Source organism: Corvus hawaiiensis, chromosome 1, assembly GCF_020740725.1.
Source record: "Corvus hawaiiensis isolate bCorHaw1 chromosome 1, bCorHaw1.pri.cur, whole genome shotgun sequence".
Taxonomy (NCBI): Eukaryota; Metazoa; Chordata; class Aves; order Passeriformes; family Corvidae; genus Corvus; species Corvus hawaiiensis.
The window spans coordinates 95738369-95765378 of record NC_063213.1 but is presented as its reverse complement, the minus strand read 5'-3'; the positions used below and the strand labels follow the sequence as shown (position 1 = coordinate 95765378).

At 52.7% G+C, this 27010-nt stretch overlaps 2 protein-coding genes and 1 long non-coding RNA gene across 3 annotated transcripts; 1 reads left to right on the top strand and 2 right to left on the bottom strand.

Annotated features, from left to right (window-relative positions):
• Positions 1 to 235: 235 nt before the first annotated feature.
• On the top strand, positions 236 to 6491 carry LOC125332261 (2',3'-cyclic nucleotide 3' phosphodiesterase). Its single transcript, XM_048316997.1, has 4 exons — positions 236 to 341; positions 2368 to 3037; positions 3554 to 3696; positions 4248 to 6491. The coding sequence occupies exons 1-4, from the start codon at positions 339 to 341 to the stop codon at positions 4698 to 4700; spliced, it is 1269 nt and encodes a 422-aa protein (XP_048172954.1). The 5' UTR covers positions 236 to 338; the 3' UTR covers positions 4701 to 6491.
• Positions 1261 to 2374, bottom strand: LOC125332274. The gene is made up of 2 exons (XR_007206425.1): positions 1618 to 2374; positions 1261 to 1465 (listed from the first exon to the last, which is right to left on the bottom strand). It is a non-coding gene; the product is annotated as an uncharacterized LOC125332274 (long non-coding RNA).
• Positions 6428 to 26899, bottom strand: DNAJC7 (DnaJ heat shock protein family (Hsp40) member C7). The gene is made up of 14 exons (XM_048316985.1): positions 26765 to 26899; positions 19171 to 19259; positions 18803 to 18927; positions 18603 to 18716; positions 18210 to 18284; positions 16595 to 16713; positions 16118 to 16271; positions 15223 to 15387; positions 14117 to 14208; positions 12981 to 13054; positions 12497 to 12643; positions 12144 to 12296; positions 11569 to 11631; positions 6428 to 11258 (listed from the first exon to the last, which is right to left on the bottom strand). The coding sequence occupies exons 1-14, from the start codon at positions 26866 to 26868 to the stop codon at positions 11221 to 11223; spliced, it is 1512 nt and encodes a 503-aa protein (XP_048172942.1). The 5' UTR covers positions 26869 to 26899; the 3' UTR covers positions 6428 to 11220.
• Between the last annotated feature and the right edge of the window lie 111 nt (positions 26900 to 27010).

Sequence of the window (27010 nt, the reverse complement as noted above, 5' to 3'; positions counted from 1 at the left end):
GAGTGGTGTGTCCCTAGCAGGGAAGAGCTGGTCTGAGCCGCCGCCGTACTCAGAGCGCAGCCTCCTCCCGCCTTGTACCCCCCTCTCGCGGCCCCGGCCCCGCCGCGGCTCAGGACGGTCCCGGCAGCATCCCCGGGACGGCTCCTCCGGGAGCTGCCGGGCGGGGCGGGGGCCTGAACCCTGCGGCCCCCCCGCCGCCCCGGGGAGGGTTCGGCCCGGCCCTCGGGGGCGGGCGGGCCCTGGGGCTATGAAAGGAGCCGCGGCCGCGGCCGCCCCAGAGCCGCTTCCCCGCCGCGCCGCTCCGCACCGGCGGCCGCCCCGGAGCCGCTGCCCTCACCATGGTAAGTGGGGCCGGTGGGATGGGGACTGGGATCGGGATCGGGACTGGGGTCGGGGCCGCCGCTCCGCCCGGGCAGCGGTTCCGATTCCCAGGAGGGCGGAAGCGCCGGCGGCGTCGCCGACACGTGGGGCTGGGGCTGGGGCTGGGGGAGCGCGGAGGCGGCCGGGCCCCGAGAACGGCCCCGGGGGCCCGTGGCTCCGTCCCGGGGGTCCCGGGACACCCTGGGGGCTGGCGGGGCACGGGCAACTCGGGTCCGGGGGCGATCGCTCCCTCCACGCGAGCCCCTGTTCCGTGGGGAGCCGGACACAAGCGGGAGCTTTGTGGGGGCGGCGGGGGGGGGCCGGGCCCGGCTCAATGGGAGATTGTCCGGCGAGACCCCGCTCCTCCGGGCTCTGCGGAGCCTTTGTCCGCCCGGGCCGGGCCGTGAAGGCGCCCGTTGTCCCCGAGCCGGCGGCGAACAATGGCCCGGGGGGGCCGCAATTGTTCCTTTGTTCACGGGGCTGAAAAGCGCCTCAGTCCCCTCAGCAGCTGCCGCGGCAGAACAGCGGCCCCGGTCCCCGCCCGCGGGACAGCCCGGTGCGGGGACAGCCCGGCCCGGGGCCACCGCAGCCCCGGCTCCGGCCGTGCTGTCCCCTGGCAAGCGGGGCACCTGCGCTGCGAGGAGGAGCAGCGCCCCAGGTAACTCAGCGGCTTCCTCCTGTGTGAGCACTTTGAGCCCCGAGGCCGCGGGGAAGGCAGCACGGGGGTCGCTGGGGAGCCCGGAGGTCCCTGCTGCTCTCGGGGGCCCGTGTGTCCCCGCCTGGGTGCGAGGCTGCAGCTGACCCCAGGACAGGCAGTGCCCGTGGGAACTGTGGGGTCCTGCTCCCAGGGCATTTGGAACCAAACCCATCTGCACCTTCTGGAATAAAGAGACGGGGAAATTCAACACGTGAAAAGTGTTTTTTTTAAAACAGCATCACTCCGCAAACTGGAAAAACATTTTTCTGGCCCAGGCAGAGCATTTATGTTTTATGTAAAACCTCTCAATTTTTGCATCAAAGGCAAAATTCACTCCTGAGCATCACTCCCATGATCTTTGGCTTCAGCAGGTCCAGTGGATCCCAGGCTGGACTGGCCTACAGGCAGCTGGGGAGGTAGAAAGTTCATGTATTGACCCAAAACCAGTGTCTGCCTCGTTGATGCTATTGAGGACTTGCACAGCTGAAGAAATCCCTCGTTTCCTTTCAGTCCCATGTTTTCCCAGGCCCTACTGGGAATTAATCTGGGATTCCACTTACCAGAACTGCTGGCAGGAGGGGAGGGAGAGCCTGTGCCAGCTCCCAGCGGCATTTTCCGCTCACTGCTGCCAACCATGAGTGTTTCGTTTCCTCCAGCACTCGAGGTTTCACTTTCGAGTTCTACCTAGCGGCTGCTGGGAGGGGTTTGGCTTTCCTGTAAGAGATCTCAGTTGCTCTTCCCAAGAGGAGCCCGAATTCCCTCCTGCGAGGCGCTGATCCTCAGCGCAGCTCAGACAGAGACAGCGTCATCCCTGCTGGCTGCTCTAGGAAACAGCCTCTTCCCTGGGAACGGGGTTTGTGATTCAGGTGAAGGGATGAGAGCGTGGCAGCTCTCAACCTGCTGGGACTTTCGGTTCCCGTTGGGCTCCTCCACGGGTCCCTGCCTTCGCATCCGGCAGCCACAGGGTTTTGTTCAAGCGTTCAGACTAAATGTGCCACAGGAGGAGCCCTGCCTGGGCTGGGGCTTTGTGGCAGCTCATGGTGCTTGAGAAACCCCTTCCTGGCAGGGCAGGGCTGCAGCTGTTGAGGCCAGAGCGGGGCTGAACCTTCAGCCCTTGGGTGGGATGCAGGTCCCTGCTGTGGGACCAGCCAGAGCAGCTGTGGGAGGAGGTGTCAGCTGAGCAGGGCACCCAAGTGAGGGAGTGTGGGGGAGATGCTCCCTGTGCCCCATCCTTCCCACTAAAGGTGCCAGCAGGGCCACATTGTCTCTGGGGTTCCTGCCCTGCAAAGTGTTTTCTCTTTCCATTTCAGAACAGAGGTTTCTCCAAGAAGAGTCACACTTTCCTGCCTAAAATATTTAGAAAAATGTCTACTCAATCAGCGAAAGAGAGGCCTGAGAGTTTGCACTTCCCATTCCTGGACGATGAAGACACCATCTCCACACTCAAAGAATCCAAAACCTTTTTCATCCTCCGGGGCCTGCCCGGCAGCGGGAAGTCCACCCTCGCCCAGGCCATCCATGATCGGTACAAAGATGCCTGCAAGGTCATCTCTGTCGATCACTATAAAATTACACCGTTAATAAGAAGCTCCATTCCCGAAGAGTACTCCAAGGTGGATGAGGATCTAGTTGACTATTGCAAACGGGAGATCAGTGTCATCGTTTTGGATGACACTCACCACGAGCGGGAACGGCTGGACCAGATCTTTGACATTGCTGACAAGTACCGGTACAAAGTCATCTTCGCCGAGCCCAAAACCCCGTGGCGCTTGGATTGTCCCCAGCTAAAGGACAAGAATCAATGGAAACTATCCGTGGAAGAGCTGAAGAAGATGAAACCAAGCTTGGAGAAGGAATTCCTCCCCATGTATTTTGGGTGGTTTTTGAGCAAAAGAAGTTCGGAGATCCTTAGGAAGGCTGGCCAGGCATTCCTGGATGAGCTTGGGAGTCTCAAAGCCTTCAAAAAGGAGAGTAAATACTGTATGTATTATGTTGTCTTACCACGTTTTTACCTGTTGATGTTAACAAGTCTGATCAGCTTCTAAAGTCAATTTTTAAAGCTGTCAACAAGAAAAGCTTTGTAAAGCTACTAATCTGGTGTTCATAGTTGACAAAGTTGCTTTTGTAAGTAAAAATAAATTAAAGAGTTTTTCCCAAGTTTGTTTAGCTCTGGCCCCACAGGGCACTGGGCTCAGGTGGCAGCAGCAGGACATGGGGTCCTGGGTGTCCCCTGTTTTGGAAAGGCTGAACAATCCCATCCCTTAGGGGACTCTCACGTCATCAGGTTTAAGATGAGCCACGGTGATGCACAAAAGCTTCTGTTCTCTGGCTCCATCTGCGGAGAGCCTGGGAGGAGGGAGGGGTTTGGCTTCCCACCCAGTGCTCCCCCAGCAGCCAGAGTGATGAGGAGGCTGGGGTAGGGAAGGGAGTCGAGGTGGGACTGGGGCTCCTGATCGGGAGGATCAGGACAGTGACATTGTTTACTTGTATCTGCAGTTCCTTCTGCTACCGAGGATCCCAAAATAAAAATAGATCTCACCAGCTACTTTGTGAAGAGGCCGCCTGGGGTCCTGCACTGCACCACGAAGTACACCGAGTTTGGAAAAGCAGCCGGAGCTGAGGAATACGCACAGCAGGAAGTGAGTGTTGGGGTCCCACCTCCTCCCCACACCCCCTGTGTCCCCTCCCTCCCCAGAGGGGTGTCCATGAGCCTGGGGAAGGGTTGGGGATGGGCTTTGCTCTGAGTCAAGAGGCCAAATATAGGGACAGGAACTACGACCACGTGGTCTGTGCAAGAGAAAACGCAGAATTGTGGAGACGGTGATTGTTTCCTATTTCCAAACAAAATACTCCCAGTTTCCCCGATCACACATGACTTCCAGCATCATCTCTGACAGCTTGAGTTGAATGATGATAAATTGAAGTATTTACATTCCCAGATCGATTATTTCAGAGCACATAAGCCCAGGTTAAATATTGGAAGGACAGAGATGTTACCAGCTCCAAATCCACAGAGCTGGGACATCAGGCACCGACCTTCTCCTTGCTCTGGGTATTTTGACCATGTCACAGCGAGAGCTGCCATGAGCAGCCACATCCCCAAGCCTGGGGGCAGTGACTGCAGGGCAGCGCCGTGAATCCCCACCCACAGGCACTAATGCTGATCCGTGTGCGTGTCCCTCTCCTCCAGGCCGTGAAGGCTTCCTATGGCAAAGGCTTCACCCTCTCCATCTCGGCGCTGTTCATCACCACAAAGACTGTCGGGGCTCGCATCGAGCTGAGCGAGCAGCAGCTGCTGCTGTGGCCCGGGGATGCCGACAAGATCCTGTCCACGGACAACCTCCCGCGGGGCAGCCGGGCCCACATCACCCTCGGCTGCGCCAACGGCGTCGAAGCCGTCCAGACCGGGCTTGACCTGCTGGAGTTTGTGAAGCTGGAAAAGGCAGGGAACAAAGGGGAGCAAGTGGGGGAAATCGGAGGAGGGAAACTGCTGTATTTTGATAACGGTATGTGGATGCTTGTGCTGTCTAAAAAGATTGATGTGAAGGCGATATTCTCGGGATACTATGGGAAGGGAAAACTTGTGCCAACACAGAGCACCAACAAACGGGGCTCTGCCTTTAGCTCCTGCACCATCATCTAGGAGCACGGGCAGGGCAGCTCCTCGGCTTGTTTTTAAAAGGCAAGTAACTCCTGTAACCTTAAAAGTGTAAAGAGAAATAATTCTACCTTTACTAAAGTCAACCCTTCTGCCCACCCCAGTGTGAAGCCTCTGGGGAGTTATTGGCCTCAGAAAAGGAAGAAAACAAGCAACTCCTGACTGAAACGGTCACAGATTTTAATATGAGTTTTGGAGGGAACCAACTGGGGTGTCCTGCTTGTTTTCTTCCTTGGAGAAAGATCAGCACTGGGCTTTTATCGCTCCCCTCTGAACCACAATCGTTCGATCTTTACCTGTTGGCACTGACCAAAGCCTGTCAGTCGCTGGTCTGAAGCCAAGGGAACTGCAGGATGTCCCTCCCCTCCCACACCCAGGGACTGACATCGGCTGTTCTGGCAGCCAATTACAGGGTCAGACCTGGCAAGACCCAGGCATGGGTCACTCCTGTCAGGAGTCCTGTCCTTACCAAGGGTTTGGTCCCTAAGGACAGACCTTGCTGAGGGCAGCGGGTCCTGGCAGCCCTAATCGCAGGCCGGTCCCGCAGCTGCCCAGTGGGCTCATCCCAGCTCCCATCCCTCACAGCAGAGATGCTCTGGGGACAGCCAGGAGGAGGGCAATGTGCCAGGTGATGTCTTAAAGACACCAGCCATGGACTTAGGGGGAATCAAGTGAAACATCAGGACAGGGAGCCAATTCCTGCAAAGCAGCTCCAGCCACTTCCCTCCACCTGAGCTGGACCAAGCACCATCCCGTGTCCTGTAGGGAACAATCCTGCCTTGGCAGGGAGTGGAAGAGATGAACTAACATCTTTTCCATCTTATTTGATAGAAACTAAAGTCATGTCTGAAGTACAGAACTGGACTTCATGCAAGATTTTACTCCCTTCCTCTAATGCACTTGAATGTTAAGAGTTAGGCTGGAGTAACCCCGTAGTGTAGGAAGCGGAGGCACTGTAACCACGTAACTCACGTCTGCTCGAACCTAAACCCCAGCTGGAAGTTACTGACCCAGAACTTCTGTCATTAAATCTGTTTTATTGAAACTTGGGTTTGTGCTCTGCCAGGCCCTGTCCCAGCAGGGCAGTGGCTCCTGGGCATTGTTTAACACAAAGCTCCACTAACAGCCCCAGGTCAGGTCCCAGCTCGACCTCCTGCTCTGGCTCAGGGTCTGGGGAGCAGCAGAGTCACATTAACCCACACTAACACTGTAAATACTGACTGTGTTTGAGGCGTGGCCTGGGCTGGGGCTGTTGCTGGGCACAGCTCACCCCGAGTCCAATGCTGCCGGCGCAAGGAGCGTTTCTCCTCTGAATGTTGAGGCCAAAAGCAGGGAGAGCTTTGGTGCTTGTCTGGTACCAAACACTCTGCCATGAAAGCAAAATACTTCCTGCTGTTCCAAAGCAAAGGATTAAATTCTCATTATAACATGAAAGAGTGAGCTATAAACCCACCCAGAGCACCTGTGACCCTCCATGGAGAAACCCTTCCAAGCTTTCACAGTGGCAGCAGCTGAGTGCCCAAGGCTCAGCCAAGGCCTCTCCTGACAGAACCTCAAGGGTTTGTTCCACCAAAGCTCTATAAGGTATTTGCCAGCACTGGCTCAGGGGCCAGCTGAGCCCACACCCCCAGCACCCAGGTCACTCCAGCACTGGAATACTCAGCTGGAATATCTCCTTCATCTGCCTGTTCAAGAACAACAGTGACACTGTCGTCGTTTGAGTTTTTATTAGTTTGTACATCATATACAGTTTATAATAAAGTAAAACCGATTGCATATGGGTCTGCTCAGGCTGATTTCCCATACAAACACGGCATCAGGAGTTCTGCTAAGGAAGTAAACAACAAATATTCACATTTTTACCATTCACATCCTAGAAAGGTCCAAGAGGGACAGTCGGTACCGATGCGGAGCCCGGCTGGGAGAGGATGAGGAGTTTGGCAAAGCAATGGGACAGTGATTGCTCCATGCAATTCCCCTTTCCTCCCAGGGAAAGGTTGAGCTATGTACACTGAGGTAAACATTCCGAATTCCAATTCAGATAAATACGGCAGCACAGGGACAAGCTCCTCTCCAAGTGGCTTCGCATCGGTGCCTGGATTTGTCCTGACTATTCCGTAATGCTGTGACACACGGGCACTGCGGGGCTCAAGGTGCTCTCACGTGGCCCCTTGGATGCCACCTCACACCACGCTGTTCACACGAGCCATTAAGGGACAGTGGGGATGGGGATGGGACAGTTGGACAGGCTGGGATGGCAGCCGGGCTGCTTGTCCTGCTGCAGGCTCCCCATGGATCCTGCCCCCCTGGGCCACCCCTGGTGCTCCAGCTCAGGGGCAGTGTCCCAGCTCCCGGCCATAGACCAGAGCTGTCCCTCCAAGCTCAGATCTGGGTAAGGGAAAATGCCCAGCACTGCTCCAAGAAGGGATAACCCCATCCATGACGGTGGGAGTGGAGAGAGCCAGGCCTGGCCAAGAAGGCCAAAGCATTTCACATCGGCTCCCACAGTCATGCAGGGACCCACAATGGCCCCTGAGCCAAGGGCAGGGACAGCCACCAGCTGTTGCCACCTGCCCCTGTCACAGCCCTGCCACAGCTGCCTGGGGACCAGCACTGCTCCAGGGACATGGGTAGGTGCAGCACACAGTTGTCCTGTTCCCTGGAGAAGGGGAGGGGAGAGGACAAGGCACAAATTTAAATAGGATGAAAACCATCCATTGTAAATAAGAGAATATCTGGAATTATTACTGAAAGTGAGGAAGTCATTTGGAAATGGCAAAGCAGCACATGGCCCAACCCTGTGGCTGTTTGATGGCTGCAGATCCAGGGCCAGCGTGGCTGGACAGGGATTGGCACCAGCCTCTGTGTCAGTCACACCATGACAGCCCAGCAGCATGCACTCTGTATGTCAGCAGACAGAGAGAGCAGAGGGACCCACTATTCCATGGATAATACTCTTGTCCCTGAACAATTTGTCTTTTTCCTGTTTTCCAACTTGGATTTCTGCATTTACAACAGCCAGCAGTCATCAGCACTGGGGATCCTGCTCACTGAACGCTCACAGGATCAAAAACAAACCAGGTAGGTTCCTGTGCAGCCAGAGCAACAAGGAGCCTTAAGAGGGTGGCCAGAACCTCCTGAATGGACTTCACAGCTTTCCAACCCAAGGGAAAGCCTAACAGCCACGCAATTCCTGATCTCCCTGCCAATACTGCAGTCCCACAGCAGAGCCCCCACACGCCAGCTCTGCCCACAGCCACACTTCTCACACATCTTCTGTAGTTCACAACTTTCCCAGAGACGCCAACAGCCACTTGCCAGTTCTTGAGCTGTTCAGAGCAACTACTCCCAGCTCGGCTGGTGGAAAACGCCCCCTGACACACTAGCCCGGTCTGGCTCTCAGCCACAGCAGCTCTGCTCCTTCTTGTTCACAGCAGCTCTCACAGCACCAACCATTCCTCCTCAGAGACCCTGGGCAGGAGCTGCCAGGCTGAGAGTCACACCAAAGTGTGTCCATCCACATCAAAGTGTGTCCATCCCACCATGCCTGGGCCTTTGGCAGCACCACTGCCTGCACCTCCGTGTGCTCTTTGTCCTTCTAAAAACAGCGCAGGCACAGCATCGCTTGGAGATGCTCATTCGTGGTGCCTGCAGCAAATCCCTGTGGCCGGTGGCTCCCGTGGGGCTGCGAGTGGTTGGAGCATTGGCACTCAGCTTCCCCGTAGCTACACACAACCACAACCCACAGATAATGTCCTGGAACCACTGTGTGTAGAGACAACACCCCAAGCAATGCACAGCTGAGCCCATTTTTTTGGAAAGAAGCAGAGTTTTGTCTCCCCAAGCCATGCTGGGACATGGTGGAGGTCACTGTGCCACTGGACACTGCTGCTGCCCTGAGGTGCCAGGTGCCACCAAGCCCTGCTCAGGCCTGCTCTGTGCCAGGGGGAACAGGGACTGCACAGGGCCTGGGGCACCCTGGGCTAGTGGAAGGTGTCCCTGCCCATGGCAGCGGGTTGGACTCGATGGCCTTCAAAGGCCTTCCAGCCCAAACCATTCCATGGGTCTACACATTTGCCTTCGCTTTGATTCACGTAACTACGCTCTGTAGAAAATCTTGGCACTCACCATATGAATATTTAACTACATTAAATCATGCATTCATGTACAGGTTATAAATAGCTGCTGTATACATTTTCTCTCCCAGAAGCAGAGCCATTCCACTCCTGTGCTCCAAGGAATGGGCTCACTCAGCTTGGAGAGAAGGAAGGGAGGAAGGAAGCCGGTCACACTTCCCTAGGGCAAGGGGAAATGAGAATAAACCCACTGACAGACACAGGACATGGCTCTGCTCAGCAATGGGAGACTGAGAACAGCCCAGACTGTATGGTGACATCAACACACACACAGGAAGAGACACCATGGATCCAAAATGCCACTAAACAGGCCTTGTAAACTCTGATTTACAGTGCCAGGAAAGCTGAGGAAGCATCAATGTGCATAGACCAGTATTTCAGTTCCCCAGGTACTCACCATTTCAGAGCCTGAAAAGTGCCAGGACCCAGCTGCTCTCGGTGCACCTGGGTGGCTCCATCCCTCACACCGGTGTGAAGGACGTCGGAATAAACGTGGGAGAGTTGAGTTTTTCAAAGTATTACTCAGCACTGGTTCACTTAGAAAGCTGAGTTTCAAACAAGTTGTAAAATACTCTATTCTGCAGTGCTAAAATTTAAGCCCTTAAATTTTCCCTCTATGAAAGCAGATTGTCAAGAATCCTCACCAAACACCATGGCAGGACCGTGACGGCAACATCACCGCTGGAACCGCCGGGACCTCGGGGCCCCACAGCGGTCCCTATCCTGCTGAAGGACACACACAGCCCTCGGAGGGAGGAAGACAAAGACGTGGCATTCCCAGCGATCACCTCGTGCAATGAACTCCCTGCAGTGTTTGTTCTGCCGTGGGAGGGTCAATCAGGCGTTACAGAGTCACTGTGAGGGTCTCTCTCGGCACAGCCCAGCCTGTGTGCACAAACACCCATTGTCCGAGCAAACTCCGGCCTCCAACAGCCCCACGCTGCCGGGGTCAGCCCAGGATCCTGGCCACAGTCCCTCACACTGAGCACCAACCCAGGACTTCCTGCCATAGCCCCACTGCCTCTTGCTCCCCTCACACCCCAGGCAGAGCACAACCTCCCACGACTGGGCCTGGCAGCACTGTGCTCCAGAACCCACCATAGACGGGACTGAACTCACACAGAGCACCTGGACAAAAAGGTGCTGTCCATGCTCTAGAGAAAAGGGTGGAATTCTGGAAGCAGAGCCCTCTCCCAGCTAAGACCCTGCTGTAACACCACCTTTTATGTGAACACCAAACTGCTAACGGGCAGTGCCTCACACCAAACCCATTGGGACACGGCTCCAGGCCAGAAGCTCATCCATCCCTCCAGCTCCCCCCCCGACACTGCACAAGAGAAAAGAGTACAGACTGCCAGGTCAGAGCTGGACTTTGAATTTTCTTGCTGCTTTGGAGGAGTAAATCACTGCCAGGGGAAAACCATTGAACCAGGTTAACTGAACACACAGCTGCTGCACACCGGGAGCTCGGCGCTGCACATCCCGAACCACCCACGATCCCTGCCTGGAATTCACTTGGCACTGAAAGACTCACCCACGTCATGGATCAGTAACAGGAAATCACACATCAAGCTCAACAAAAATCAAGTTTAGCACAAATATAAAATATTCAAGTGGGTTAATTAAAAAAAGTACAGTGAAGGAATTCAGCCCAGAGCAAATTCAATATTCCCTTAAACAGGACAATCTTGGGAACACAAAGCCCTTAATTCCAGCTGCATCACAGGGAATTCTCACATAAGCTGCTCTTTAAACTCTAAGCAGCGTTTCTCTGATACAGAATTGTAAGCTCACATGTTATCACGGAAGTTTAATGCCCAAGTGGGCCTTGCTGGGAGAACCATGGGGAAAAAAAAAAAAAGAAATAAAAAGAGCCAAGAAGCCAGGCCGGCAGGTGAAATGGGATTGTACGAAACTGGATTGAGCCTTGGTAGTATTTCCAAAAGATTAAGGTAACTTAAAAGTTACTCCAAACCCTGGACATGCTGCTTTGGAAGCAACCAGAACAAACCAGGAATTCCTTCACCCTCTCACACGTGGAGATTCTGGGAAGATTCCAGGAAATCCTCTGTGCTGAGGGGCAGAAGCAGCTGAAAGCACGGGCCAGCATGGAGGGACCAAAAGATTCAAAGCTTTATTTATTTTTTTTTTTTTTAATAAAGTTAACAGTAAAACAAAATTCACAAGCCTTCCCCTCCCGAGCTGGTTTCCTCTTCACACACACAACACACAAACAGAGGCTCCAACCCAGAAATGAAACTGCTCTAAGGACAACGAGACGTGATGGAGGAGGAGTCTGGGGCTGTCCGTATTCGAGGTTAAAAGAAGCAGATCAGGTATGTGTGGTTTGATCTGTGTTTGTTTGCTTCTTAGCCAAACTGGAAAAAGAAATTTCCAGGCCCAGAAGCTGAAAAAGAAAATGGAATATAATCAGGACCTTCCAAATTGTTTTAGTGCAACCCTAAGCAGCACACGGATGGCCAAGCCCACACACACCTCCAGAACAGGGAGCCCCTGGGTTTGTGGCTTTTGAACCCAGAAGAACCAGAATCAGCCACCAGCTGATGCTGTGCAGGCAGAACTTTGAAAAAGGTCTTAGATTTATGGGACAGCCAAATGCTCTCCTCAAGCAGCACAGCCACTGAGAGCCCCAGCTGCCCTGCCAGGGGATCTGTGTACTTACGATTCCAAGGCTGGGAGGAGAACACCTCACCTACCTTCGAAACTGAAGCCCCCTGGCCCGCTGAAGAAGGCCTTGAAGATGTTATTTGGATCAAATTCTACAGGGAAGAGAAGGAATTCATGAGCTGCAGCGAAACAGCCATTACACTCCCACAGTTCAGGAGCTGTCAGCTCACTGAGGGTCCCGAGAGTGTCTCAGAGGGGCCGAGTAGGGGGACACAGGGCTGGCTCCAAGCACATGGGGCCATGTAGTGACCACAAACAGGTAAAGCAGCTGTCACAGAGAGAACCTGCCACGGGGCAGCCCAAGGATCTGGATAAGCAGCATTTAGGGACTCACAATTACACTCTTTAACACATCCTGTGACAGATTTCTGCCTAATGGCAGCTACTGCCCACCAGCTCAGCCAAGGACAACACCTGCCAGTATTCCAGCCTGTTCCCAACTAGAAACTGTGCAGCCCTGCCATCCCAACACTTTCAGGGACCAAACCAAGTCAATTCATGGAATCATTCCCAATGGGAAGCTTGCTTTAGGGGATAAGGTAGACTCTAAAGGGTCTGATGTTGTTAAAGGCTGCCATGGCAGAGTACTGTAAAGAACACTGACCTCCCATGTTCAATCCATCCTCTTCCAAATCCTGCCCACTGTCATAGCGGGCCTTCTTCTTGGGATCTGACAGGATGGTAAAGGCTTCACCAACCTCCTTAAATTTCTTCTCTTCTTCCTTCTGTACTTCTGCACTTGCTCCACTGTGTCGGTCTGGGGATACACAAACAAGCAGGAAAAAGCTTTTAATTTCTAGTGCAAACAGATAATGTTAAACATTCCCAAGCTCCTGTCCCAGAACATGCTCTAGATCTGTGGGGTCAGAGCTGCTATTTGTCCAGAAATTCCCTCTTCCATACACATTTCTGCCTCAGTGATGGCTACACAGGGCACCTAAGGACTGCTGTGGGTACCTGGATGGTGCATTAGTGCTCGTTTCCTGTAAGCCTTCTTGATCTCATCTTCAGAGGCGTTTTTGTCCACCCCCAGGATTTTGTAGTAGTCTTTCCGTTTGCTCTTTTTCAGTTCCACCTGTGCATTCTTTAGGAGCTGCTTGTGTTCTGGAACGGAGCACAACACCAGAGGGGAGGGGTTACTCCATCCCTTACACTTCAGGCCACTCAAACAACAAGGGGACAGTCAAAACAAGAACCAAAACCAGGCATTCTGAACCCAATGCACTGCCTCAGACACAAGCTGAATTATCATCTCAGCAATCAGTGATGGGAGAGAAAACAGACCAAAGACAGGGATTTCCAGCGCTTCTGAGGGCTTCTCCATATTGTCCTGCTGGGGTATTAGGCTGCAAATCAAAGCATATTGCGGGGAAAAAAGGAACAACAAAAAAATTGCCAGTTCAGGGAAATTTGTGCACACACAGAGTGCCCTTGTGCTCACCTTTCGTTTTCTCTGTCTGATAAACCTTCTCATAGTCTCTTACAGCATCTTCATACTGTTCTGTGTCCATGTAACTGTGGAAAGAAACACTGGTGACCAAGGTGTCCTTCACAGGAACATCAAAAGGGCTTCAGTACAGGCTGTCTGGGTGGATGTGGATTAAGAGAAGTGCTCTGGACTGCAGCAGACCAGACCTCAGAGGAGCCCACAGAGGGCTACTGCTGGGAGCCCTGACAGTTGTGGGAAACCCTGGCACAGGAACCTGCACTCTGGGCTCCAAGGGGACACTGCAACCTTCTTTGGCAGCACAAGTTCTGCTTTAATGACCTGATAATTCCAATATGCAGCTGCAGGAACTGATCCCAGCCAGCTCGAGCTCCAGGAAGCTGGTGCAGGGTCAGAGCTGGCACAGAGCTTCACACTGGCAGTGCTGGTCAGGAGTGACAAGCCTGGCACCTCCGAGGGACACGTGCCTGTCTGTCGCCCCCTCAGCCTTACTCACACATTAACTACTCACTGTAATTTAGCAATTACAGAGATGGAAGGTTGGAAAAGTTAGATCTTGGAGGTCTTTTTCAATCTCTTTTCCAACCACTGTAAATTTGCAATTGCAGACATGGAGAGGGAGGCTCTCTGGGACAGAACATCTTATGTTCATCTATAAACACAGTAAGTCAAGTTTTAGAACAAATTCTCCCTAAATCCTGTTCAGACGGACATCAGGAAGAATTTCTTCACTGAAAGGGTGGTCAGGCATTGAAACTGGGTGCCCAGGGAGGTGGTGGAGTCACCATTCTGGAAGATGTTCAAGGAACAACAGGACATGGCCCACAGTGCTCTGGTCTAGTTGACAAGATGGTGATCGGTCAAAGGCTGGATCCAATGATTTTGGAGGTCTTTTTCAACCCAAATGATTCTATAAATACACCATCAAGAGGCAGTGTCCAATCCAGGCAAGCAGGAGAGACCATAGAGAGCTACCCCCATCTCCTCAGCAGCATAAGGAAGTGGAATAAATTCAGGGCTGCCCTTCCATTCAGTTACGCTCCAGATTTGTGATGCTGTCCCTCAGAGCTGCCAGAAGGATGCTCCTGCCCACACACATGCTCAGGTGCCTGATGTCAAGGTGTACTCACCACTGTGCCCTCCTCAGGTAGGCTTTGACGTATGTGTCGTCCAGCTTCACCGCGTTCGTGCAGTCGTCAATTGCTTCTTCAAGTTTCCTAAGCTACAATGTGAGAAAAAAGCGAGTAAATCCCACACAGAGAACAAATTCTGCACCATGATTTTAGGCAGATGAAAGGTGTGAGAAATCTGGGAAAAGCTCACTGTTTTCTGTGTCTCTGTCGGGGAATTTTTTTCCAATTTCCCCCAAACACTGAGCTTTTGTTCCCTGGGAAAAAATAATCAGAAGCTTGGCCAGAGACATGACAGAGCTATGTGGTGCTTCTGTGTAAGAAATGCACTCAAAACCAAGCGTCTTATTGAAAACAATCCCAATTCTGTGTCCAAACTAATTCCTGGGCAGGAAGATAAACCTAAAAATATTTTAAATAAATCTTTTTCAGGAAAAGTGTTGTTTGTTTTCAGACACAAACAGCCATGTCAGACACCCATTATGTGGCCCCCAGCTCATCCCACTTCCCAGGTTTTGGGAACAGCCTGTGTCTCTCGACCAAGTGGGGGTGTCTGGGGCAGCAGCATCAAGACTGGGACAGCAGAGGAAGAAAAATGCCCAGAGGACACAGGGTGGGAATTGGGAGCACTGTCACATGACTGGCTGTTTCTCTTGACAGTGCAGGACTAAAATTGAACAGCAAAGCTGAAGAAATGTCATGGGGCTTTAAATTAGGTATTTTTTTTTTTTACATAAAAATCCAAAGCAAGACATGATTTACAAGAAGGAAAAAAAAATAAATCTGCTCATTCCTGGGAAGGAAACAAACAGAGAGGGATGCCTTTTGCTGACTAAGATAAGGCTAAAGCACGTCCCTCACCTCCCTCCCACTCTGTGCAGCCCAAGTATTTGAGTTTTGTTTCTGCAGGAGTCGATTGCTGGCTGTTGGGAACTGATCCAAGTGTTGTGCAAGCACAAAAACCCTGAAACACTGCCCATGGCCTCAGAGATGCAGCTGCCCAGCAGCCAGGGCAGCCTGTGCTTTCCAGAATAACTGATCTGCAGTTTATCACTGCTGTGGTGAGGGACGTGGTGACAGACACCTGCCGGGTGACCGTCCCTTACCTTTGAATTAACCGTCCCCCTGTTGCAGTAGAGTTTGGCATTCGTTTTGATATTATTTGGGTCTATTCCTAGTGCCTCTGTGTACAGTTCATATGCTAGTTTGTAGTTGCCTTTCTTGAACGCTTTATTCCCGTCTTCCTTCTTCGCTTTAAGTGCTTTGGCATTCTGAAAGGAAACACACCTGGGTAAGGACACGAGGTCAGGGGGACCAAGCACCTTGTTCTGCCAGACAAGGACCCTCAGACACAACAGTTCTAATTTGGTTTCAGACATTGCTGCAGGATACAAGTCACAGCCCTGCTCCAGCAGCCGAAAATCTGGAAGCACTAAGGAACAACCAGTGCTGATTCCAGGCGTCCTCCACAGAAAAAAGGGTGCCTAATTTTTAAGATGAGAACATGACAGTGCAGTAAATTTACGGATTAAAATAAAAGGACTGTGAGCTCACTTTTTGAGAGCTTTATACATATGAACAGATTTAAAGTCAGTCGAAGAACCACACCAGGGAAGGAGCAACAGGAAGGACCAGTGTTAAACGGAAGTTAGGGTGTTGACGTGGATATTGGACCTTAAAGTTAGGAGTTCCTTTAGAACCAATCTACCTTGTTTTATTGCTCCTGTATGTAGTATATGACCAGGGAACAAAAAAGTGTGAAGGGGACGCTGCTTCAAAGTATCACAGTGTACTGAGAAACAGTTTCTAGGAGCTTGGTTTTATCTGAGGCAGCAGCTGGCTGTCTTTGGGAAGGGCTGGACACACTGCCTGTTCCTGGAGATCTGGGAATGGCAATGCTGAGGGAGGGAGAAGGGATTGATCCAGCAGAACCAAACGATGTGTTTGGTTTAAAAACACCCCAGATCCTGCTGATTTTGCTGCCCCATCTCCACCACTTACCCGGCAGGCAAGACAGGCCTTCTCGTGGTCAGGGGCCATCCTGAGGGCCTGCACAAAGAACTGCACGGCCTTCTCGATGCAGTCCTCGTAGTACAGGCACAGCCCACGCACGTACAGCGCGTCGGCATTGGTCGAGTCCATCCGCAGGATATCACTGCAACACACAGCAATATAGGAAATCATCCCTATTCCCGTCTCCTTCTGACCTCCACAAGCACCTTCCTCCACTGAGCTACCCGGTTATTTTAACACGTCGGTCCTACAGATAAGCCAAAAAGACAGAAGCCTGCTCAAGCAGCATGGATGCAGCTTCCCAGGAAGATTAATGGGGATAAATTCACACCCTCCCTCCTCATCACAACATGCATTAAGGAATATTTCTATTTTATATTCCCTCACTTACTCCAGATGTGAGGCACAGGCAGCAGCCAGGACACCCCAGCAGGTGCTCCTCAGCCCCAGCCCTTGGACACTCACCTGGCCACGGACTGTGCCTCAGGGTACCGGCCCAGCAGCGCCAAACACTCAGCCTTGAGGATTTTGAACCGGTGACACGCAGGAGCAAACTCCAAAGCACGATCCATGCAAAACACAACCTGGGGTGGGAGAAACCACAGGCGTGAGCACAGCAGAGAGCCAAGGGCCTGGTTTGAACAGCTGCCCCACGCTTGAGATTTGTGTTTGACCAGGAAGGCGAGCGTGCAGACACCCACCTCCACTGCTGCTGGAGATAGATTTCATTGGAAAATTTTCCTCATGTGCAGGTTGTGCCTTTCAAAGGGCTTTGTGTGCCAAGGTCTGAGGCATCTGCCATGTTACTGTGACAGAGCCCCACACAAGACTCAAGGGACACCTGTAGGAGGTCCGTCCCTTTAACTCTTCTAAACTGTAAGCCCTAAAGAAAGGGCCAAGAAGTACAATCCTGCCCCTGTTTCCTGCAGTATAAAGACATGTGGGAGGGACAGAAATTCAATAGACTGAGACAGTTTGGACTGGACAAAACACAAAAAAAGTACAGTGCAAGGGCTGATCTTCCAGTGGCCCGACAGCCATGGGCAGGGTGAGCTAATGGGTCTTTTCCATCCCTGCACTCTGGTGGGGACATCTGTGCAAGAACAGGGCATTGTTCCCCAAGGTTCATCTGCTCCTCGGCCCGTGACATCACGGGGCCCTGCTGTGGGAAGCACTGTGCTCCAGAGCCAAGGGCTCCTGGGTGAGGCAGGAGCAGCTCTCCAGAAACAAAGATCACGTTTCATGTTGGCCTCCCCACTGAAGTGGGACTGGGGAAGTGAGGGACAGATGCAGACACCCAGAACGTGCAATACAGGCAGGGCAATTCCTACACGAGAAATTCAGATTGACCACACATCCCATTTGCTCCTCAGAAGAAGGTGATACAAAGCTGGGATTTACCCTTCCAAAATCTTGAGCTTAGCCTGAGAGCTCAGCCTTAGACCTCAACAATGAGCTCAATGTACCACACAATCTCCTCTCTGGGGTAAATCTGCTCCTTACATGCATCCACTGCACAGAAACAGTTGCATGAGAAGTGCTTGGTGCCTTTCAGATTTCATGTTGTCATTTCTTGTTCTATCAGGTCAGTACCAGCTGCATCCTGTTACAACCCTTGGGAAGAAAGATTTGGAAGCTGTAAGGAGAATGCCCCATGCAGATCTGCATTCCTCCTTGTATGACCCTCTCTGGCACACAGCCTGCCTTTTTTTTTTTTTCCTTTCAAAGAGTTGAGAAAGAAGAATCCTGGATATGCATTTCAGGAGGAAAGCGTGATCAAATGCTGCTGCTGACAAAATCTGTCTCAAACAGCTCATTCATGACTCCACTCACCCTGCAAAGCAAACAGTGACAGAGGGCTTGGCCTGAGCCAGTTACCTCACTTGTCATTTGGTCAGTGCTCAGGGAGTACGAGCTCTGCCACTTTCAAAGCTGACACAGCTCACCAGCCAGCCCTGCTCCAACAGATGTGGCACAGCATCTCCCAAACACCCAGCAAGGAAAGCAGTCACACACTTGCCTGGGCCATGTCAAACACACCAGTTCCCATCTAAGACCACACCAAACGAGTTAAACTCACCTTCCTGAAATCCCGTTTCTCAAAATCCACTTCAGCTATTTTTTCATACTCAAGCACAGTCGTGGCATTCTTCAGCTGAAAGACAGAACACACAAGTGCTGCAGGACAGTTTCTGCTCTGAAATGCCACCAAGCAGCATTTGAGCAGCCAATCCCTGAATGTCAGAGCCAAAACTACTGCAGACCATGGACCAATAATGCAGATGACATGAATACTTTTGCCAGCATTAAAATCAGCTGGAAATCAAGTGACCGAACTGGAAGCCCAGGAAATTGTACCCTGTGAAAGAGACACAACAGTGGCAGCTGCCTTACACCACTCTCCATTTATCCTTTGTCCAGCTCAGCCTCCTCAGCATCTACTGGGGACAGTTAAATCTGAAGATCCTCTTACCTCCTGCTGTGCCTGAGTATTCTTATGATCCAGTTCTAAAACTCGTTGAAAGCAGCGGCTGGCAGCCATGGCATTCCCTAGGGAAAGGTGGCACTTCCCTTCCCGGAGATGGCCCTGGGAACACAGATAAAAGGGAGTTGCAAGAGCTGTAACAGGTGCAGACAAGGTACTGAATGAGGAGCCTGATGTTCTCCACGTACCCGTACAAAGCTGTCATCCAACCTGACCGACTGCTGAGCATCCTCCAGTGCTTCTCGGAACCTCCCCAACATCATGAGTGTAGCAGCTCTGTTCCCATAATAACTGGCATTATTGGGACATGTATCTGGAGACAATGCAAGACTCACTATCAGTATGACGTAGCAGCTGCACAACTTGTGGCACTAAAGAACATTGGCCCTGACTGGCATTATCGATCTGGTGACATTTCCCAAGGTAATTAAAGCAGGCAAGAGGTTTTCATTCAGCACGTGCTGTCAGAAACCCCACTGGTGTGTTTGAAATCAGCAACCAGCTCCAGTTTTAGACATGGTATTCAACAAAGATTGGTATTATCAGCTGTTCTCACCTATGGCTTTTGTGTAGTAGTTGTAAGCTTCGTTGTAATCTTTCTTGGCATAGTACGCATTTCCCTGCTCCTTGAATGCTTCTGCTTCTCTGAAAGGAAGCAAAACACCACATTTCAGAGGAACTGAGCACCAGACAGATTGTGACCATGACAAGCATTTGATCCCCAGGCATAACTGTTCAATGCTCCAAATATTCTTGTGAGATCTCCTCAGCACACACCACCCAGCACACCTCATTTCCTGCTGGCTCCCAGATACTCCAGCGCTTTACTCGGGATACTCAGGGATATTTCCTGGCCAAATTTTACAGGGATGCAGCCTAAAGCCACCTTTGAGTCCCCTCAGAGAGTCCAGCAGAACTCCCTGGTACAGGGTTCACCCAACAGCCCCCTCCTGCGACGTGCTGCACCTCAGAACAAAAGAGACAGAGTTGGCTCTTTCAGGAGTCCCACATACTTACGAGCTAGAGCCAAGAACAATTTCCACATTCAAAAGACAGCAAAATCAAAGAGAAATATGGGTACAAGCCTGCAACAGAAGCCTGGCACTGCCTTGGCAACAGGTCTAGAAATAGTCCTCACACTCAAGAGCAAGCATTTGCAGAGACAGTTTGGGACATTTAAAAACACACAGCATATGGTTCAAAGCAGCTTCCCTTAAACTCTCGAAAGCAAAGCTTCCCCTGAAGGAAACCAAGCCCCTTCTCTTCCCTCCTCTCCCTTCAGCCTTTCAGCTGCACAGGCCGAGAGGGAGAGCACACCACGGTGATGGAGCAGCAAATGCGAGCAGTGCTCCACAGGCTGACCTGGGAGAGAACAAAGGGAACTGTGTTGGAACAAGTTCCCATGTTTTCAGCCTTGCTCAGGCTGCCATTGGCCGCTCCTACACAACCACCTCATGCAGGGGTTGTTTTCACTGAGCCATCGCAGATTTCCCAGCTGTCAGAACAATGGACACTGGGAGCTGGGAAGTGTGCTCTTCACTTTCAGTTTTAAGTTCTGCTGTGGGCTACACCCCAGCCAAGTCCAGCCACAGCCCTGCGGGAGTTAAAACACTGGGATACGATGAGATGGGTAAAAACAGTGGCAGAGCAATGGGGTAGCACACACCCACTGCCCCCCAAGAGCCTTGTCCTGGCTCCCAGGTCAGCTCCTCCTGCCCCTGCTCCAGAAAATGGTTAACTCACCCCTCAGAGATGGGAAACTGCCATCCTTGCTCTGCCCCAGCCCTCCCAGCATCACACCTGAGGCAGGTGCTGTAGCCTGGCTTTTCCTCAGGAGCCAGTATCCACCAGAGCCCCAGGAGCTCTGCACCCTCCCAGCTACACTGATGTACAACAAGGATATGCCTGTGGGATGGATCCACATCACAAGAATCAGGATGCAAACTCTGCATGATCAAACACAACCACCTTTTTTGAGTATTACGGATCAAATATCTAAATACAGTGGAAAAACTACCGAGCAATTCTGCACGTTTGGAACCTGGGCAGTAAAGACTTTCACTGTTCTCTTGTTTCTGTAATCACAAATAGAAAAGAAAATCACAGATACTTTGAAAGTTCCTTCCCTCAGGTCTCTGTTGTACAGTGTAAAGAAATGGGTGAACAGTCTTAATGGCAGAATTCACCTGAGCCACCACCACAACCTGTCCAGCACAGCGGGCTGAGTCACAAGTCTTTTAACCATTTTACCTGTCATGTCATGAGGACTTACCATCTAATAGACACACCTAAAGGCTGTGTGCCAGAGCATCCCATCTGCCACAAACTGCTGGGAAGAGCTGGGAAAACGGGAGGAAAAAACCATAACCCTGGCAAAACCAATTTTCACAAATCACTGGTACTTTGAGATGCCAGAGAAACACTCCCACACAAGGACTACTGTTTTCTACTCTTTTTTAATGGTCTGTTTTCCTTCTAAGCATTTTAATGCAGATCAATGTCACAGTGCCTCAGGTGACACTGGCAGAAAGGAGAGCGCAGGTATTTCTGCTGCTCACATGGCCTAAGGCTTAATGATGAAAATTGTTAAAGCAAATCACCCCCACAGCATGAAGGTAAAGGACCTGCCAGAGCTGTCAGGCTGGGCTCGAGCTCCAGCGCCAGGACAGAAGCAGCTCTGCCCTGTTGTGCCCTGCTGACATACAGAGCACACAGCCCTTGTTTACCATGGCTCTGGCTCCAACAAGGAGAGCTGCAGCCCCTGATCTCACTGGGGATTGTTTCACCCCAACAGATGCTGCGGCCTGAATGAGCTCATTCTGCCTCCCGCGCTGCTGGGGCCTGCGCTCCCCACTTGCTACTTTTGACACCAAAGAAGAATCGTGCTTTGCTAAAAATACGCCCCCGGCTGAATGGGTGGCTTTGTGACGGGGTCAGTGTCTTCGCAGGGCTGCTCCATGCTGGACACAGAAACAGGGAAGAGCTGCACCAAGGAGCTGGGGAAGAAGCTTGTCTTTCATCACTCACATGCACCACAGGCACAGGAGGGACTGGTGGGAGTGACTCTCCTTGCAAGTGAGGCAATTATTTTTTTCTCTTTTATGGTATTTCTCAGCATCTCTAATACTTGAAGCACTTTGGTCCCTGCCTCCCCAGAGAACCTGCCACCACAGAATCATCTGGGTTGGAAAAACCCTCCAAGATCTTTGAGTCCAACCTGTGACTGATCACCACCTTGTCAACCAGACCAGAGCACTGAGTGCCACGTCCAGTCGTTCCTTGAACACCTCCAGGGATGGGGACTCCAACTGCTCCCTGGGCAATGCCTGACAACTCTTTGTGTGAAGAAATTCCACCTGACATCCAACCTGAACTTCTTCTGGCACAGCTTGAGACCAACGAAGACAAGCAGCAGCTCTGTGAGCTGACACTCCCTCGCACACTCAAGCTCTGAGGATGGAGCTCGCTGCCTGCCTGGGGAGAGAGGAACCAGCACAAGGCTCCTTCTCCTCCCCGTGCCCTGTGAAAGCTCAGCCCCTGCTCGTTCCCAGCACAGCAGCTCTCGGAGAAGCCATCCCGCGCACAGTGACACAATCCCACGCTTGCCTAACAACTCCTGCCTCCTCCTCAGAGCTTCCACACGCTGCCCCCGCTCAAGTGCCGATCGTGGCTTCCACCTCCCACTCCAGCTCCCAGTGAGACTCCTGCAGACCTATCTCGCAGACACCTGATTTTCTGTCATTGGAACCTTTGGGGATCTGTAATCCAGCAGCTCTTGGTCCAGGTGTGCTGGCACAGCCCCTGGGCAAGGATGTGCCAGTGACAGAAATCCAACACCTAAGCAGGTGGCAGAGTCACTTCTCTCCCAGCTCTCCTGACCCTCACTCCCACTTCACTGCCTGCCTCCGTTATGAAACTGTGGCAAAACCCTAAAATAGCCAGGATTTAAGGAAAGCTCCAAAATCCCATCCTGACCAAGCAATCTTTCCAGTTATGCTCTGGCAAAAGCAGCACACCTGCCTATTTTGTACAGTTCTTGCAGAGGCTTTTTCTTTAATAGGATATGGTGCCTCTATCAGGCACTTTTGGGGGTGAAATCCCACCCAGATTCTCAGCTGTCAGATGTGACTCAGCCGCTGGGGTAAAATAAGTTGGGTGATCTCAATTCAGTTTACAGCAGGCAGATGTCTGGAGCTTAAAATTAGCCATCATGTTTTCCCCTGGACATACAATACTCTCCCCTCCCTTCTTTCAGGGCTTGAAAGAGAAACAAAACACTGTGTGCCAGACAGATACACAGGGTGCACTTTAGAGACCCGTCCTCAGGTGAGGTTTGACACTGAGTGAGGATTTAGACATATGGGAATATACATTTACAACTTCCTCATGAAGGGCTGTGCCAAGCTCTTCTCTCTGGTGACCAGTGACCTGAGGGAGCAGCTGGAGCTGGGTGAGGGAGGGTTAGATTGGATTTTAGGAAAAGGTTCTTCCCACAGAGGGTGTCTGGGCACTGGGACAGGCTCCCCAGGGCAGTGGTCACACACACTTGTGTGTGACACGCTGCCATGCCCCAGCTGGGCAGCGCTGACCGCCGAGGGCAGAGCAGAGCAGTTTCCCGGAACATCAGCTCCCCCCAACGCGCTCCCGGCAGCACAGACACCATGGCAGCGACTCAACAAAACCCCCAGCCCGGGAAATCCCAGTCTGGACATGCAAATATCTACATGGATGGGCGAAGGACTCACCCATGGAAATGTAACAAAGGGCTGCCTCCAGCCTCTCCAAGGGCAGAACTGAACCTGAACCCACAAGGTGCTCAAACCCCCAGAACATTCCCCATACCCAAGGGCAAACTCGTGGAAGACCAAAAGAGCCATAAGAACCAAAATATGCCACAAGAAATGCAAGAACTGACCCAAACCTTCCCTGCAGCCACGAGCGAGAACAGCAGCCGAGCCCCAACTTTAATTGTGCAGTTATGTAATTCCCGGAGCTCGGAATTAACCTAATTCCCAGCAATGGCCCCATCATGCCTGGCAGGGCCACAGCGTAACTTTTGTGAAAACCCATGGAAGGGTCTAGAATCAGCCTGAGACCGCTTTTTTGAAGGAAGGAATTCCTTTTGAACGAAGGAAGCCAGCCAGCTTAAGAATTCCATGGCAAAAACAACTGCATCTACATTATGATTCACCTCAAGAAAGCACATTTCATGTTAAGGAAATAGGCTGAAACTGTAGCTATGGATCACCTTTTCCAACTGGATAAAGCAACTGCCTAAGTTAGATACTGAAATACTCTGCAGACGCATGGGGAAGCAAACAACTACACGAGTACTTTCTGCTGCTTCTGGTATGATCATAAGATCATAAAATAATTCCAGATAAGTAAAATGGGCTGGTTTATCACCTGGGAAACCCAACTGCCCATTTACAGGCAGAACAGGAACAGCAGAGCCTTCTCCAGGTTATCCCAGAATGACCTGGTGCCCCTCAGACGACTCGCCCCCTCCTGCTAGTGCTGCCCCGAAAGCTGGTGAGAAACAACATCTGGAGGAGCCTCACTGAGATGCACCTCATTTCATGCACTGGAAAAGCCTCTTGGTGCTCACCAACACCTGAAAACATCCACGTAACACCTGCAGACCTGATCAGTGAGTGACCCACAGACTGGCCAGGCCTGGAACCTCCGGGGCTCTGTGTGGGCCACTCCGTGCTCGTCACTTTGCTGCGGGAAACGACAATGCCCCACAGAGGCACCAACACATCCCAAGTCTGCAGCAGAGGCTCTGCAATCTCCTAACAGTATTTTCCCAACAGCTGGAGGTATTTCTTCTTAAGAGGCTTCCACATGCTCCAGCACTGAAGAAGGAGGAGAAAGATTCAGCCTGGAGCATGCATGGAAGCCAGAACCCAAAGCTGCCAGGAAGATGACAAGGAAATTCTCCCTGGCAAAACTCCAGGGGCCCAAGCTCATAGAGCAGCTGGGAGCAGGGAAAAACTGTTCCCATGGGTGAGAAACCTTTAAAATTAATGAAGAAAAAAGTGAGTTTTTGGGGGTGGCTCAGTCCTGCTCATCAGCTGCTCTGTACTGGTGCACCAATGGATAAAATTAACACAATTACATCAATGCTTTCCGTCTGGACCCCAACAATCCATGAGGCAGCAGCAGACAATAATTATCCTCTGACCACACTCCATTCCTGTGCCCTGAACACCCTGGGAGCCCCTGGCATGTCTGCAGCTGCTTCAGGGCATTAGTTACAGTCATTCTGAAATGCAGATCTCCCCTTTTGCTCGTTTTCTAACTTTACAGTTTTACTAAGCCATGAAGAACAGAATTGTGCATTTGGACAAAGGGGAGTCCTTGAGCAAATATTCTGCTGTACTGTAATCTCTAAATGGAAACACAGAACATGGAACCCTCGTTGCTGAGTTATCATAAGGATTCTGAAAAGGTTTTCTCTTATTTTTGCTGATTTTTACGTAAGTGAGCGCAGACACATCCCGAAGGCTGCACCAAATCAGTGTGTCCTGTGCAGAGCTCACCCAGCCCTCACCTGGCCCGGGATGTTCCACAAGCACCTGACTGACAACTTCTGAGGCTCCAACGCCACTCCCCAATACAGCAATTATTGCTCTGATTTCCACAAGAACAACCGAGCTACCACAGCGAAAAAGGAAGGGCTGGGGTGGGAAACAACTTAATGCACAGGACTGCAAAGGAAGCGGGGTGTGCAGGGCCAGCTCCCCAGGGAATCAGCTCCTGCCCATATGGGTTCATTTTATCAAGGAAAAGGTGTGACATCCCCAAAAGAACACAAAAAGGAAAGATTGTGAAGGCACCTAAAGTGGTGCCTGGCACAGCCTCAGGATGGAAGGAAGGAGCTGGAGGTCACTACCTGCAGACACCTGCGCCTTCAGCCAGGGTTTTACCTCTGGGAATTTTTACCATTTCAAACACACCGTTTTGCTTGCCCAGGAGGCAGGAATGATGTGCCCGCACAGGCCTGTCCCAGCCTCACAGGCTGGGCGATCCCAGTGCTCTGTGAGCCCTAAGTGCCTCTTCAGCAGCTCCTCCTTTCCTGCTCAGCAGGACCTCCCCAGGGAGCTGCTCCTCAGGCCTCAATTCCACAGAATCCCTTGGGTCATCCATGGGAGTCTGAAACCACCATTCCTCAGAGGCCACTTTTGGTTTTGTTTCCTCTTCTTCATTCCACTGAATCATCTTCCAGAGCAAATGTCTCCACTCCTACAGGAACAGCTCCTTCCTTCCAGCTCCCTGGGAGACGAACCCAGCACCTGCCACTACGGAGAGCCAGTGGTTTCCTGGACAGGGACCTTCCCACCTCTCTGCCCACAGCGCTCCAGTTCACTCACTCCTGGGAGGAAAACGTGCGGGAAAGGTCGGGATCCCACCTCCCCCTGCTTCAGGTGACACTGGCAGCTTCCCCGGGCACGGTGCACCAGAGCACTGCACGGACAAACCAGGAGCTCCTGGATGATGGAGCATTCCCGGAGCAGGGCTCTGCCCAAGGCGTTTTTCCCGTTATCCGCAGCAAGGAACGACAGAGTGAAACCCACTGTGGGCAGGTTTCAAACGGACCAGGGGAACGGGGTGATGCAGCAGCAAAGGGTTCAGGAGTTTGAAGCCTCCTCTTCCCACGCGTTTAATCCTTCCCCCCGCAGCGAGGAGGAGGACGCGCTCCCCCGACACCGGTGAAGCTGTGTGGCCTCGGGACACAGGGTGTGAACTGTATTTCTGGGACACGCCGGTAGCGGGTAGATGTTCTAATCCCGGTGCGCACGGAGGCCGCGGGAGCTCACTGGGACACACCGGCCCCGCACCGCAAACCCAGCAGCTCCCGGGCCCTGCCGCGTGCGGCCCGTGGCTGTCACCGCCCGCCGGGCCCCGCTGCGGAGCCCCAGGGGCGCCGCAGCTCCCGGCCGGCCCGGAGAGAGGACTTTGCCGGCGGGGTCCGCCCGTGCAAGGACCGGCCGAAGTCCCCGGGAGCGCTCCCGGCCCTGCCGAGCACCTGCGGCCGCCCTGCACCGCGGCCCCGGGCCCTGCGGCGCTCGCAGCCTCGCCGGGCCGCGGCCCGCCCACCGGGAGGGACAGGGGCCGTCCTCTCCCCGCCCGGGCCGCCGCTCTACCTGCGCGCCTCCTCGTCGCTGTCGGTCTCGCCGGGCCCGTCGGGCGCCGCCATGACCACATCGCACTCGGCCTCAGCCGCCGCTGCCGCCGCCGTCGCCGCCATCTTACCGCGCGGGGCTGGGCCGGACCGGGGCGGGACGAGGCGGGGCGAGCGCCGGAACGGGCGGGGCCTCAGCCGGTGGGGCGGGGCGGGGCCCGACCGGCAGGGGGCGCCCGCGGAGGGGCCCGGCGGCGGCATCGGGCGG